The 16,187-nt window shown below is 33.8% G+C and overlaps 1 protein-coding gene and 2 non-coding genes across 4 annotated transcripts; 1 reads left to right on the forward strand and 2 right to left on the reverse strand.

Moving 5' to 3' along the window:
- Positions 1-233: 233 nt before the first annotated feature.
- Positions 234-304, reverse strand: TRNAG-CCC (transfer RNA glycine (anticodon CCC)). The gene has a single exon. It is a non-coding gene; the product is annotated as a tRNA-Gly (tRNA).
- Positions 305-7,756: 7,452 nt separating this feature from the next.
- TRNAG-CCC (transfer RNA glycine (anticodon CCC)) lies at positions 7,757-7,827 on the reverse strand. The gene has a single exon. It is a non-coding gene; the product is annotated as a tRNA-Gly (tRNA).
- A 937-nt stretch (positions 7,828-8,764) lies between these two features.
- Positions 8,765-14,919, forward strand: LOC143580343 (LEC14B protein-like). 2 transcript variants are annotated; one of them, XM_077063400.1, is made up of 10 exons: positions 8,765-8,794; positions 10,757-11,283; positions 11,457-11,576; positions 11,701-11,778; positions 12,392-12,568; positions 12,890-12,967; positions 13,131-13,306; positions 13,794-13,952; positions 14,132-14,192; positions 14,728-14,919. In XM_077063400.1, the coding sequence occupies exons 2-10, from the start codon at positions 10,855-10,857 to the stop codon at positions 14,917-14,919; spliced, it is 1,470 nt and encodes a 489-aa protein (XP_076919515.1). In that variant the 5' UTR covers positions 8,765-8,794; positions 10,757-10,854. The 2 variants fall into 2 exon arrangements, with proteins under 2 accessions (XP_076919515.1, XP_076919514.1); XM_077063399.1 differs by lacking the exon at positions 8,765-8,794 and adding an exon at positions 8,799-8,917.
- The last annotated feature ends 1,268 nt before the right edge of the window (positions 14,920-16,187 follow it).

Below are 16,187 nucleotides of genomic sequence, written 5' to 3' on the forward strand. Positions count from 1 at the left end.
AAACCTGTTAACCCAACCAAAACCGATCGTAACCAGGTCAAGAAAGCGGTTTCAAACCGAACCGAAAAGATCATAAACCGGTTTGCATTCTGTTGACCAAACAAAACCGGTTTCAATCCATACTGGTTTTGAGTTTTAAACCGGCTTGTGCATCTTTGTTTTTTTTCACTGCAAAATGTCAAGAATTAAGTGATGAAGCATAACGAAATAATAAGCAGTTGCAAAATATTAAATGCGCATCCAGGGAATCGAACCCCGGTCAGTACCGTGGGAGAGTACTATGATACCACTACACTAGATGCGCTTTTGGTTTTTGTGCAAATTAGTAAGTTTATAAACGGGGCAGTTGTACATTGGAAAAGTAATTTTGTTGTTGTTGGTTGTTTCATTATAGGCAACTGATACATAATTCATAGGTATATACTACGAAATCATTAAGTAAAAACTGATCAACATTAAAAAGGATTAGGCATGTAAATGAAATAAACCTTTTGTGAATTATTCATAAACTGTTCGATGGGTGATTCGTTTATTTAATAAATGAAAGAACATGAACAAGGTATTTGTGTTCGTTTAATTAAACGAATAAACATGGACACATGTTTCATTCGTTAATTTTATGTTCGTGAGCGCTCGTTTATGTTCCTTTATCTATGTTCATTGATGTTCGTTTATTTATGTTCGTACACATATAAATAGAAAATAATTAAATATTATCTTGAAGGGTCATCTACTTAGTAGTTTCATATTTTTTCATTTCAGTGTGTTCATTTATATTTGTTTATATATGTTTGCACGTTTGCTTATCTTTGTTCACTTATGTTCGTGAACTGTTATTTAAAATTTAAACAAACGAACATAAACAAACATCTAAATAAACAAACACAAACACGTTCATTTTTTAAATAAACGAACACATAATATTTCAATCTAGTCCCCTCAAAGGCAAGCATGTAACTAAATTCAGATAAACCACAAACAACTTTATTATTCATAAAAATAATAAAATCATCTATTTAATGGTTTCATATCTGTTTATTTCAGTGTACTCATTTGCATGCTTGTTTATTTTTGGTCAATTATGTTCATGAAATGCTTATTTAGAAGTTGGAGTACCTGGTGTTACTTAGTTGACCGTTCGAAAAAGAAAACAAACGAACACTTGATATTTCAATCTAGTCCCCTCAAAGGCGAGCATGTAATAACTGAATTCAGATAAACCACAAACAGCTTTATTATTCATCATAATAATATCCAGTGAGCTTCTTCAGGTAACCGTTCAATCACAGTTTTCATTTATAATTATCACTAACTGTTTATCACTCGATCTTCGAATTCGTTGATTTTGCGGTTACGAAGCTCCGTTTAGTTACAATTAACTGTTTATGAATCAGGTTATTGTATAATTGATGATTTAAACTTAGCTTATACTGTTTAATTCATCCGATTACGCTTCAAATTAATGTTCAATCGGAGTTGTATTATGTTTAGGCTTCGTGCTTATCATTCATTCATTTGTAGACCTAGAATAATACATGTATCGCTAATTGAATGTGATTTTATCATCGAATTCGTTGTTTTCGTCGTTACGAAGCTTCGGTTAGTTATGATTAACTGTTGTGATGTTGTTATAGCTTCTGATTGTGAAATTAGTTCGTTGAGTCAGCTTAGGTTAAGATGATTTAGATTTTAGGTTTATTGAATTCACATCGAATACAAATATTCGAGTTCGTTGTGGTTACGAAGCTTTGTGTAGTTATGATGAACTGTTATGATGTTGTTCTAGCTTCTAATTGCATAATTAGCCACTGAATCATGTGGAATTGATGATATAGACTTAATTTTTACTGTTTAATTCATTTGATTACACTTCAAATTCTGTTCAATTACAGTTTAGTTTTGTTGATGCTCATGTAATTTGATGCGGTAAGTTCATATCGTAGTTTTAGGCTTCGTGTTTATCATCTATAGACCTTGAATACATATATAGCTAATTGTTTGTGATTCGGTTTTTGAATTCGTTGATTTCGTGGTTACGTGGCTTCGGTTAGTTACGAATAACTGTTATGATGTTGTTCTAGCTTCTAATTGCATAAGTAACTACTGTTTATTTTTTTTTTGTTTAATTCATCCAGTTAGGCTTTAAATTCTGTTCAATCACAGTTTTCATTAGTTAACAATGATGTAATTCGTGTTTCTCGCTAATTGAATGCGATTTTATCTTCGAATTAGCTGATTTTGTGGTTTCGAAGCCTTGGTTAGTTACGATTAAGTGTTATGATATTGTTATAGCTTCTAATTGCATAATAAACCGCTGAATAATGTGGAATTGATGACTTAATTTTTGCTGTTTAATTCATCTGATTAAACTTCAAATTCTGCTCAATTACAGTTTAGTTTTGTTGATGATCATGTAATTTGTTACGGTAAGTTCATCTGGTAGATTTTAGGCTTCGTGTTTATCATTTATAGACGCAGAATACATTTATTGCTAATTGTTTGTGTTTCGATCTCCGAATTTGTTGATTTCGTGGTTATAAGGCTTCGGTTAATTATGATGAACTGTTATGATGTTGTTTCGGCTTTTAATTGCGTAATTAATCGCTTAATCGGCTTAGGTTAAGATGATTTAGAGTTTAGACTATAGGTTTATAGAATTTGCATCGAAAGCTCTAGTCATTATCAGCTCGGAAGGGCCATCATTGGGGCTGCAACTTAATATTAAGAAAACCGAGGTTTTTTGGCCAGCGTGTAATGGGGTGAAAGTCAAATATGGGCTCTTCCCCTAGTGGGATTAGTAGACCAGAGAGAGGGGTAAAGCTCCTTGGAGGGGCTGTTAGTCGAGATCCCTACTTTATTAAGGAGTTGGCGAGGCGGAGAGCATCTCGTGCGGTTGATCTTATGAAACTCTTACCTTGCCTTAGGGATCCCCAGAGCGAACTCCTCCTGCATAGGTCTTGCATGGGGGTTGCTAAGTTGCTTTTTGGGTTACGAACTTTCCACCCCCATATGATGGATGATGCGGTATCCTGTTTTGATAAGGGGCTTCGAGAAGCCATCGAAGACATAGTTGTATGTGGAGGCCCGTTCTTTGGTGATCTTCAATGGCGACTTGCATATTTACCGATGTGCTTAGGGGGTTTAGGCCTTCTTTCGGCTCATGATGTTGGGGTTTACGCTTTTGTAGCGTCGAGGGCTCAGTCTTGGAAGCTACAGAATCACATCTTAAGGAATAGCGGAGTTGTCGACCTGGACTCAGACTACGTGCAGGCCCTGGAACGCCTAAATGACACTCTCCCAGACTTTGACATTGGCGGTTTCTCTAATATGGACACCGCCCCCCCCCCCAAAGCCTCAAAAAACTTTGGTGAATACCCTTTTTGGCAAAATCGCTCAGAGCCTGGGAGAAGTTTTTGGATTGTCCCCCCGACAGAAGGCGGTTATTGAATGCTTACAAGGTCCTCATGCCCAAGATTTTCTGACCGTTATCCCGATTGATGGCTTGGGCCAAAGCATGTCTGCGGTCGAGTATAGGGCCATTCTTAAGTACCGTTTAATGGTCCCAATGTACCCAGAAGAAGAAACATGTCCGATCTGCCATAAGGCTTGCCTGGATAAATTCGGAGAGCATGCGGTTCATTGCAAGGAGATGCCTGGGTTCAAATACCGACATGATTGGGTGCGGGACGTTCTTTGGGACATCTTAAGGCGAGCTGGGATATCAGCTAAAAAGGAAGCCCCCGTAAACTTCCTTACAGACCCCACTGAAGGGAGATCCACTCTACGACCGGCAGATTTGCTCGTCTTTGGTTGGGCCGGGGGAGAACACACTTGTGTTGACCTCACAGGGGTATCTCCCTTAGCTGGTTTGAGGGATAATGGGTTTGTAGCTGGGCAAGAAAGAAAAGGGCTGAAACGAAGAAGGTAGAGAAACATGCTAAAGCCTGCGAAGAGAACCAACATGTTTTTGTCCCTTTGGCTTTTGATACCTTTGGCTCCTTGGCACCGGAAGCTATCCGTTTCCTAACCAGGGTCCAACGGGTTGTGCATAGCAATGTGTCGACTCCAAAGGGGCAGGGGTATGTCTTTAGCAGGTTAGGGTTTGCAATTCAGAAAGGGGTGGAGGCGCAACTTGTTGCCCGCCTACCTGCTATGTTGATGTAATATCTATGTTTCTATATAATGAAAGAAGTAATGATGCATATTCTTTATTTTCTAATTAGGTTTTTGTCTGCTAGCTATTGGTTTCTTAATTTCATATGTTTTCTTAATTTCATATAATTTGGATTTTTCGGGAGTGTAGAGTTTTGTATTTTGCATGCACTTATGATTATATATTACAATTATTATTATTACTATTACTATATAAAATTAACAAGTTTGGTGCCGCAAATGGCCTATTGTTCCACTTGGCGGCACCGTTTTAGTCGGTAAATTTTGTTTTTTTAGTTTGGTTATCATAATAAACGTGATAAAAACCGACCACACGTCATTTTTTGTTTTGGTTCCGATACCATAACAAATCTGAAAGAACCCGACCGCAGTGGCCTAGGTTTATAGGTGAAGAAGAACAGTAAATTGACGGCAATCGACGAGTGGAAACACCATTAAGAGGGCAAAAATTGACGGAAGATTTGAAATCGAATTGGAGAGATTGAATGAAGAGATATGCGTTCTCCAGTTCTCAGTTGTAGAGACCAAACGATCAGAAACTAGGGTTGGTGTCCAAAGGAAGCGGGATGTGAAATAGATAATAAATAAATTAAAATTAAAAAGATTGAGTGTTAGGATGGTTGTGGTGAATTTGGACACATTATTTGTCTTATTTGCAGGTGGTTGTGCATGTCCCACAAGCTTTATCTCAACACCTCATCCTATGTTCGATATTATCTTATTCTTACTCGTTTTAAATAAATTAATATAAAATTATATTCCTTTTCTTAGAAGCAAATGAATTTGAAAGAAAGAACTTTTTATTCATTTTGTTTATAGTTACTTTTTGGTTAAAACGTTATATAAAATTACCAATATCAAATCTCTATTACTAATATGTGAAAAATAAATGTAAACAGAAATTGTAAAAGCGTAACAATGCAAGTAAATCTCACACCGGTGATACATGCAAGAGGGGGGGTGAACTCACGCCCACGTCAGCTAATTAACGCTCCAACACCATTATATATGTACTTTAAACATGTATAATATGGACAATCAAGACAAGTTATATACACATTTAGTTTTAGATTGTTGTATTTCCTTAAAAGTGTGCGTGACACACACATATACATACATACATAATTATAAAATGCTATATGTAAATGTATCTTACAATTGTCTACTTAAATTTGATTCTATAACATACAAGTATGCACAATATGAGTTAGCTAAGCAATTAATCACATATCAAGTTATCAAATTTTTATTACTAATATGTGAAAATTAAAATCAAAATAGAAATTCAAGAATCAATAACATTAGTTACATTGCAGATAAATCTCACACCACTAATGGACATAAGAGATATGAGAGATGTTGGCTTCATAAGTGCATCCGTAATAGAGCGTGAACTCACATCAATATCAACTAATGAACGCTCCAACATCATTACATATTCTCTTTAAACCTGTATAATATGGACACATTATATACAAAATGAAAATAAGAACTTCAAGTGATTGTTGCATTTCCTTTTATTTAAGTTATTTCTTTTCACAAGCTTTCAACATAAATCACTATGGACGGTTAGAGTAAATTTATATCCAAAATACATTTTATAATTAAACGTGGTCGTTATCTTTTTAATTGAAAGAAGACACAATAATTTAAAGCAAAAATAAGAAATAAAGGCAAATAATAATAGATGGGGTTTTGGAAGGTAGTAGGGTGTTTGTCATTTTGTGGTGATTTGGTCAATTCCCACCCAACCATAATAAACTTTTCTACATCTGTCCAAATTAAATTATTTATTAATTTTATATTTTTATATACACATGTATAGTAAAAGATCTAGAAAAAAAAAAACTTAGGAGGATATTACAAAAAAATAAAAAATAATAATGAATCTAAGAGTAGCGTAATAATTGTTTTAGAGATATCTTATACATAATTGAATGAATAAGAAAAATAGTTTGCACTAATTTATACTTTGAAATAAAAGTTGAGGGGAAGCTTAGACACGGGCCGAGGCCTTTATAAATCTACCCATGGACATTTGTACTGCGTTTTAACAAATTAAAAAATATTCATATATGTTAATTCGATAAAAAAGTATCTCATAACTTAGATTATCTATCTATTTATTTATATTACTATTAAAAGACTAAAATAATTAAAATGAGACGTCACTTGTCATACAATCAAATATCAAGTTCGCATTTCTTTTATCATGCGAATTCTAAATTTGACAATAAATGATCTATCGGTTCCAATCTATAACCTTTTAATCTTACACATTTTTTAAAACGGCTATATATTATAAACAAAGCCCGAAAGGGAATACCCAAACCTAGGACCAACCCAACCGAACCAACGACAAATATGATTACAAAGAGGAAATAGACATAATTACAACAAAAAAGGGATAGAGGGTCTAGTTTTTAACCATAGACGCGCCTCCTCCTTAATTAACCCTGATACTACGACATCACAAAGCCGCTTGTTAAAAATGACCTAATTTCTGCATTTCCAAATGGTTCATATCATAATAAAGAAGATTGCTTGATCAAATAATTTTCCTTTTCTCCTTGTTATCTTAACTCGTATGTTTTATTTTATTCTATTTATACTTAAAGAAACTTATACAAATTACATATATTTTTGAAACTTTACTGTATATATATAATGGGTTTGGATCAAATACAAATGAAATTAACGTGCTAAACATGAGAATCAAGTAGAGTAATTATATATACAAGTAGAGTAATTATGTAATTACATAATTACTCTACTTGTATATATAATTACTCTACTTGATTCTCACGTTTAACACGTTAATTTTATTTGTACGTTAACTTTCCCCTATATATAATTAGGTGTTAAAAATAGTATATAATTTACACATCATCAAAGATGTACGTGTAATTAGTTCTAATTCAGTGTTGAAATATTTTACCTATGGCATGTAATATCACTAATAAGCATTATCATGCATTTATAAACTGTACTGTGCGTTCTAGAGGTTTATACGGGTCGAACGTAATACATATATAGGAAAACTTGATCCAAACTCGAATATGACATGGGTTTGTACGAATCAAGGAGAAATCGAGACCTTTTTAAAAAGATACCACACATAACCAAATCAGTTTACGTTATAAGTTATAACATAAAGCACGTTTTCTAAAACTTAAAATTAGATGGGTTAGCTGCTCACAAGTTAATTGGATCGTTTATGTTTCTAATAAATAATAGTAACGTTGTTTAAAAAATTCATGATATTTGTACCCAGAGGTGGGCAAATAAACCAGTTAACTAAACCGAAACCGAACCAGTTTGAAATCGGTTTATGTAGCAACCGGTTTGGAACCAATTGAAACCGTAGGTTCGGAATCAGTTTGTAATTTTCTCCACCAAAACCGTTCCAAACCTGTTAACCCAACCAAAACCGATCGTAACCAGGTCAAGAAAGCGGTTTCAAACCGAAAAGATCATAAACCGGTTTGCATTCTGTTGACCAAACAAAACCGGTTTCAATCCATACTGGTTTTGAGTTTTAAACCGGGCATAATGAAATAATAAGCAGTTGCAAAATATTAAATGCGCATCCGGGGAATCGAACCCCGGTCAGTACCGTGGGAGGGTACTATGATACCACTACACTAGATGCGCTTTTGGTTTATGTGCAAATTAGTAAGTTTATAAACGGGGCAGTTGTACATTGGAAAAGTAATTTTGTTGTTGTTGGTTGTTTCATTATAGGCAACTGATACATAATTCATAGGTATATACTACGAAATCATTAAGTAAAAACTGATCAACATTAAAAAGGATTAGGCATGTAAATGAAATAAACCTTTTGTGAATTATTCATAAACTGTTCGATGGGTGATTCGTTTATTTAATAAATGAAAGAACATGAACAAGGTATTTGTGTTCGTTTAATTAAACGAATAAACATGGACACATGTTTCATTCGTTAATTTTATGTTCGTGAGCGCTCGTTTATGTTCCTTTATCTATGTTCATTGATGTTCGTTTATTTATGTTCGTACACATATAAATAGAAAATAATTAAATATTATCTTGAAGGGTCATCTACTTAGTAGTTTCATATTTGTTCATTTCAGTGTGTTCATTTATATTTGTTTATATATGTTTGCACGTTTGCTTATCTTTGTTCACTTATGTTCGTGAACTGTTATTTAGAATTTAAACAAACGAACATAAACAAACATCTAAATAAACAAACACAAACACGTTCATTTTTTAAATAAACGAACACATAATATTTCAATCTAGTCCCCTCAAAGGCAAGCATGTAACTAAATTCAGATAAACCAGAAACAACTTTATTATTCATAAAAATAATAAAATCATCTATTTAATGGTTTCATATCTGTTTATTTCAGTGTACTCATTTCCATGCTTGTTTATTTTTGGTCAATTATGTTCATTAAATGCTTATTTAGAAGTTGGAGTACCTGGCGTTATTTAGTTGACCGTTCGAAAAAGAAAACAAACGAACACTTGATATTTCAATCTAGTCCCCTCAAAGGCGAGCATTTAATAACTGAATTCAGATAAACCACAAACAGCTTTATTATTCATCATAATAATATCCAGTGAGCTTCTTCAGGTAACCGTTCAATCACAGTTTTCATTTATAATTATCACTAACTGTTTATCACTCGATCTTCGAATTCGTTGATTTTGCGGTTACGAAGCTCCGTTTAGTTACAATTAACTGTTTATGAATCAGGTTATTGTATAATTGATGATTTAAACTTCGCTTATACTGTTTAATTCATCCGATTACGCTTCAAATTAATGTTCAATCGGAGTTGTATTATGTTTAGGCTTCGTGCTTATCATTCATTCATTTGTAGACCTAGAATAATACATGTATCGCTAATTGAATGTGATTTTATCATCGAATTCGTTGTTTTCGTCGTTACGAAGCTTCGGTTAGTTATGATTAACTGTTGTGATGTTGTTATAGCTTCTGATTGTGAAATTAGTTCGTTGAGTCAGCTTAGGTTAAGATGATTTAGATTTTAGGTTTATTGAATTCACATCGAATACAAATATTCGAGTTCGTTGTGGTTACGAAGCTTTGTGTAGTTATGATGAACTGTTATGATGTTGTTCTAGCTTCTAATTGCATAATTAGCCACTGAATCATGTGGAATTGATGATATAGACTTAATTTTTACTGTTTAATTCATTTGATTACACTTCAAATTCTGTTCAATTACAGTTTAGTTTTGTTGATGCTCATGTAATTTGATGCGGTAAGTTCATATCGTAGTTTTAGGCTTCGTGTTTATCATCTATAGACCTTGAATACATATATAGCTAATTGTTTGTGATTCGGTTTTTGAATTCGTTGATTTCGTGGTTACGTGGCTTCGGTTAGTTACGAATAACTGTTATGATGTTGTTCTAGCTTCTAATTGCATAAATAACTGCTGAATCGTGTGGAATTGATGATATAGACTTAATTTTTACTGTTTATTTTTTTTTGTTTAATTCATCCAGTTAGGCTTTAAATTCTGTTCAATCACAGTTTTCATTAGTTAACAATGATGTAATTCGTGTTTCTCGCTAATTGAATGCGATTTTATCTTCGAATTCGCTGATTTTGTGGTTTCGAAGCCTTGGTTAGTTACGATTAAGTGTTATGATATTGTTATAGCTTCTAATTGCATAATAAACCGCTGAATAATGTGGAATTGATGACTTAATTTTTGCTGTTTAATTCATCTGATTAAACTTCAAATTCTGCTCAATTACAGTTTAGTTTTGTTGATGATCATGTAATTTGTTACGGTAAGTTCATCTGGTAGATTTTAGGCTTCGTGTTTATCATTTATAGACGCAGAATACATTTATTGCTAATTGTTTGTGTTTCGATCTCCGAATTTGTTGATTTCGTGGTTATGAGGCTTCGGTTAATTATGATGAACTGTTATGATGTTGTTTCGGCTTTTAATTGCGTAATTAATCGCTTAATCGGCTTAGGTTAAGATGATTTAGAGTTTAGACTATAGGTTTATAGAATTTGCATCGAATAGTAGTGTTTTTGACTTGTAATGTTGCAGATTAAGTTGAATCCTTGAATTGTGTTATACATTTCTACAGTTGTATGAAAATATGAAATCTAGATTGAAATTTACTACAGTTTATGATAAATTTTGTATTGAATACATAATCTGTAGAAAAATTGTGTATTATTGATAAAATGTTATAGGAGTAAAATCAGGTTGATTACAAATGAAACCTAATTAAATCATATCTGATTAGCTTCTAACTTTGGTTATGATATAACAATTAGGGGTGTGCATGGTTTGGTTATAGATATATGGTGAACCGAAATTGAACCGGAAAATCGTTTTTTGAACAAATCAAAGAATTAACCGTCAGTTATTGCTTCCGTTTGGCTCGGTGTTATGGAGTCTTTACAGTTTATAATAAATCCCAACTAATATATTCTATCTAATACAATCATCTTCGAATCTGGAATTACTATCTTGGAGAGGGGGCAATTGGTATTTGAGAATTGAGATTTGAATACATGATTCAGTATATTTGTTTGCAGGGTTTGCAAGCTGAAAACCAGAGATGATATGAAAGAGCATTGTGTGATGCTTTATGCTATTCTAAGACACGAGGCATTTACAAAGCGCTTATGTCAAAATGTTCTTTAGGCCTTGGAACACTGCCATAGGTGACATGGGATATGCACTGAGTAGATTGGAAATAGATGCAGATTATTCTGATAGTGAATCATCTCCTGTTGGAGATGAAAATGACGGTCCTCGGTCTTCATCACAGATTGATTTGGATCATGAAGTTGCTCAACTAACAAAACTGAGGTCATCACCTCATGAAAGGTTGAAACGGGTTCTTGGACGAAGAGATGAGGTTACATTTTCGCCTGTGAAGATGTTAGCGAGTCGAGAAGGGAATTATTCGGGCCGAGGACGGTTTTCCGCAGCAGATCGTTGTCATATTCTAAACAAATATTTGCCTGTTAAAGGTCCGTCTATTGTTGACCAGTTGACTACCCGGGCTTATGTCTCACAGTTCTCAAATGATGGTTCTCTTTTTGTTGCTGCATTTCAGGTATTCTTGCCTCTTTGTTGTATTCTTGAAGTTATCATAATTTACACACAGATTGAAATGAGTTATGTCTGTGTTAAGCACAAGAATATTGTAGTTTATTAGGGTTAAAACTGTCTTCGATAGTAGGAGCTACTGAATGTTCTAAACTGGTAAAAGTTTATCTCATTTAACAGGGAAGTAATATTAAAGTTTATAATGCTGACATGGGGTTGAAACTTCAGAAGAATATTCTTGCTAAAAGCTTGAGATGGACGGTTACTGATACAGCCCTTTCACCAGACAAACGTTTCTTGGTGAGTTTTTATTTTCTTTCTTTAAATATAGACGTTATAGCCTATCAATTGATAATGGATTGATAAAAGCAGTTTGTTCGAATTTAGCTGTTCTTTAAGACAGCCATTATGTTGCTGCTTGCAGGTTTATGCGACTATGTCACCTATTGTCAACATTTTAAATATTGAATCTGCTGGAACAGAGTCCCATGCAAATGTAACGGTATGACTAATGAACTACATTATCTTCTGAGTAGTACTATGTGTTTACTGCAGGCATGAACTTATGTGTTATTTCTTCATGATTTTGTTTAGTTAAGGTTTCCATTCATGCCTTCTTACGTATAGTTCGTGATCACGAATGTATAAAGAGCACTTTGGGTCTGGAAAGTTATTTGAAAGAGTGTTTATAGATGGAAGACAATGGACTATTATGAGAAATAAAATAAACAGCAAGTGTTTAATTTGTCATAACCTGATTCGCTTTACTATCTGAGTAATTGTTCGGGAAAAAGAGAAAAGGAATGATAACTTTGCTTCATTTGCCTAGTTGGTTATTGCTTAAATTAATTTTCCAAACTTTTTATAGCATCTGCCCATAAGATTGTAAGCATAATTTAGTATGAAAATACGACGAAAGATTATTTCTATGCCCTGTTTGTTTCTCTTAGTTTAATTAAATTCTGGATTAATAATAGTTTTTACTGTTATATGACTTGCACCCAACACTTATAAATATGTATTTTCTCAATATTCCCAGATAAATTTAGTTTTGGTGTCTTATACTTAACTTTTTCACTCTTGATTTTTTATAATAATGATTTGGAAACTTGCAGGAGATACATGAAGGATTAGAATTTTCTGGGGATGATGAAGGGGGATATTCATTTGGAATATTTTCTGTCAAATTTTCTAACGATGGCAGAGAACTTGTAGCCGGAAGTAGTGATGATTCAATTTATGTTTATGATATTGAAGCAAACAAACTTTCCCTTCGAATTCAAGCACATACGGTAATACTATCGTTTAGTCAGCCACTACATTCTTTATCTTTATTTGTCTCTTGTACACAAGTATTGTTTCCAATTAAAACTCACATGTATCATTAACTCTTTCCATAAACCACCCTCGATGACTCTACTCATGAGGTCTTACTAAATGATTTTCTTTCACACGAATCGAATTTAAAAACAGTTAATCATCAGCTTAAATAATTGTGCACTTACAACTATAGGTGCCATAATGTAACCTGAGTCAGCATGTGTGCAAGTCAATGGGTTAAAATTGTTACATGTACTAACTTATTATGGATATTCGCTTGCTACATGATGCAGTCAGATGTAAACAGTGTGTGCTTTGCTGATGAAACCAGCCATCTAATATATTCTGGAAGTGATGATAATCTCTGTAAGGTAAATCTTTACCAGTTTTTACATCTTTGTCACTAATAAAAGATATTTTTCGCATTGGGAAATCCTTAAAACTCAGATGTGTTTTCTTAAATGGATGGAAACATTAATACTTATTTTAGGAAGACATATGGAAAGATTATTATTAAGAATTTTGAATTTTCAGGTCTGGGATCGACGTTGTTTGAGATCAAGAGGTAAGCCAGCTGGAATCCTGACAGGGCATCTAGAAGGAATTACATTTCTTGACAGCCGTAATGATGGTCGTTATTTCATTTCAAATGGGAAAGATCAGACAATTAAGCTTTGGGATATCCGAAAAATGTCCTCTAATGTCACTCGGTATGCTATATGATACTATCCTTTTATTTGTCAACACATACATTATCTTTATTATAATTTTAATTTGTATCAGAAAAAGTTCAATTAAAAATTGATTGCTATGCAATATATCTTTATAAGACTTCTCTTAAGTAGCTTTTAAATACAAGTTCGTAATTCTTGAAAGCAAAATTACCTATATACCCTTCAATAATTATCACTTAACTAATAAATATTTATGCTTCTGTCCTTTAATGTCATTTTACACTTTTCAGCTAGAAGGTTAAAATTAATTCACAACAAAATCTAGCCACTCGTTTGACTTTCGTATAAATAAACACTTAATTATCGAAAAAATGTGGGAGTAAAGATCATGACAGTTAATTGACAGGCTGATAATGATCATCTCAAAGTAGGCTTTATCTAGGCTGTTAAAGAGTTTTTCAAATTATTACATTATATATACATATAATTACAATATATAATACATTCTTTTATTCTTTTTCAGCACTCCCGCGTTTAGGAACTATGAATGGGATTATAGATGGATGGACTACCCGCTCAGGGCCCGAGATGTAAAGCATCCATGTGATCAGTCGGTTGCCACTTATAAAGGTCATTCTGTATTGCGTACACTTATACGCTGCTATTTTTCACCAGAATACAGGTAATTATACTAAGTTTTTTAGTTATACAGATCATGTGTTAAATAACTGGAAAACATATGTTATTACAATAAAATAATAATAATAATAATAATAATAATAATAATAATAATAATAAAGTTTTGCTATGTTGATAAATGATAATGAACCTTAACAGATTGTTTGTTTATTATTTTTGCAGCACTGGCCAGAAGTATATTTATACTGGATCTCATGATTATTGTGTTTATGTTTATGATTTGGTACGTATCACGCTCCTAAAACCGCAAAAAAATAAAATAAATAAAATCATTATATTGCATCAATTGCCTTAAAAAAGTAATAAAAATAATCAGATATTTAATTTAAAAAAAAGCAACAGTTTAGTACATTGGTAACTTTTGAACGGTGTTGCACGTTCAACCTGTTTCAGTTGTGGTTAATTTTCTAGATTTGACCCGTTACCAATAAAAACAACACGAATGGACCGTTTACGTGATAAGGCCATGTGTAATGGGCGATTAAATGGGGCGATTTTGAGAAGGAACACCGCCCCCCTAGGCGATAGGGGGGGGATTGTTTTTTGTCGCCAACAAACCTTTAAAGAATATTATTATTATTATATTGTGTTGTGTGTGGTATATATATACATGTATATATATTTTGTGCTACAACACCACTACACCCCTAAAACAAAAACCCACCCTTTGCTGGCTCGGCGCCACATGGCACAAATCGCCTCATTTTGTAGCCCCTCCACTACACATAGTCTAACGGGTTTGTTTTAACTGTTTTCAGGTGAGTGGGGCCCAGGTTGCAAGACTTGTGCATCATAAATCAACGGTTAGAGACTGCAGTTGGCATCCTTATTATCCGACACTCGTTAGTTCTTCATTTGATGGAGATATTGCAAAATGGGAATTTCCTGGGAACGGAGAGAATCCGATTCCGGTGCATAATAGTAGGTCCCACAGAAGGCATATTGATTAAAAAAGCTGTAAAATATTATCTGTAAGTTGTTTTTCTCACTCAAGTAAAATAAATTTACAGATAAATTGTTGTCCATATACACCAATCTTTGTAATTTGTTTCATTATATTCTCTAAAGAAGATTGTATATAAACTTTATGTTGTGAGTTCTCTCTTCACAGGTGTAACGAGCCGAGCTGCTCGCGAGCTACTCGAGATCGGCTCGTTAAAAAGCTCGATCGAGCCGAGCTTAATCGAGCCTGAGCCCGAGCTTGAGCTTAAAAGTAAGCTCGTTTGCTAAACGAGCCAGAGCCCGAGCTTCACTTATCGAGCTCGAGCCGGCTCGCGAGCCTAAACGAGTCTGTCATTTATATAATTTTTTGAAATATATATTTAATAATTATTAATTAATATGTCTAATGTTATGAAAAAATAAATATAAATAACTAAATAATATATATTATTTTATACATAAAATTGTAATAGAAAAAACTATACATGTTCGCGTGTGTATGCATTATAGGCAGTGTTGCAAAAATCCCGACTAGTCAACGATTAATCCCCGATTAATCGCTAGTCCCCACTTTACTGATTAATTTTGGGCTAGTCGGCCAATTAATCGGTCAATGGTCAAATCCGGCCAAAATCGGCGGTTTCCGGTCAAATCCGGCCAAAATCGGCGGTTTCCGGCAAGATTCCGACCAAAATCAGCGGTTTTCGGCGAGATTCCGACCAAAATCAGTGGTTCCGCGTGAGACTTTAACAAAAACTAGCGGATTCAAGCGAGATTCCAGCCAAAATATGTGTTGTGTATGTATAAAACTGGAAATTACATATAAAAATGTGTGCGTGTAAGCATAAAACTGAAAATTATGCATTAAAGTCCGATCCGATTAATCTCGACTAATCCCGATTAATCGCTAGTCCCCACCCCACCGCCCGACTAGCGACTTGCGATTTTTGCAACACTGATTATATGTTGAGCTCAATGCGAATTCAGTTTTAAGTAGAGAACCTCGGAAACTACAAGCATCAACATTGGCAAAAATTTGTGCAGTTATGTTAAATACCTTAAAAGATGTAATATATGCGGTATGGTCTCATACGAGCTACACCATTAATCTTACACATATGTATGCGTATGGATATACGCATGCGTTATGTACGTATGAGAGTACGAGTATATTCGATGGGCCGTGACGCCCACGCTTAAAAACGCACCCTTTCATTAAGCAACACTCACTTTCTCCCAATACACCTGTTTAAGTATGTATGTTTGGATCATCGAT

The sequence above is a fragment of the Bidens hawaiensis genome, unplaced genomic scaffold (assembly GCF_021521415.1).
Source record: "Bidens hawaiensis isolate Kalapana, Puna unplaced genomic scaffold, B.hawaiensis_p1.1 tig00030361_1, whole genome shotgun sequence".
Taxonomy (NCBI): Eukaryota; Viridiplantae; Streptophyta; class Magnoliopsida; order Asterales; family Asteraceae; genus Bidens; species Bidens hawaiensis.

Coding starts and splice junctions, on each gene's coding strand:
- LOC143580343 (XM_077063400.1), top strand. CDS start 10,855: ATGTTCTTTAGGCCTTGGAACACTGCCATAGGTGACATGGGATATGCA. Junction 12,968..13,130: donor GTGATGATAATCTCTGTAAG/GTAAATCTTTAC, acceptor TTGAATTTTCAG/GTCTGGGATCGACGTTGTTT. Junction 14,193..14,727: donor GTGTTTATGTTTATGATTTG/GTACGTATCACG, acceptor AACTGTTTTCAG/GTGAGTGGGGCCCAGGTTGC.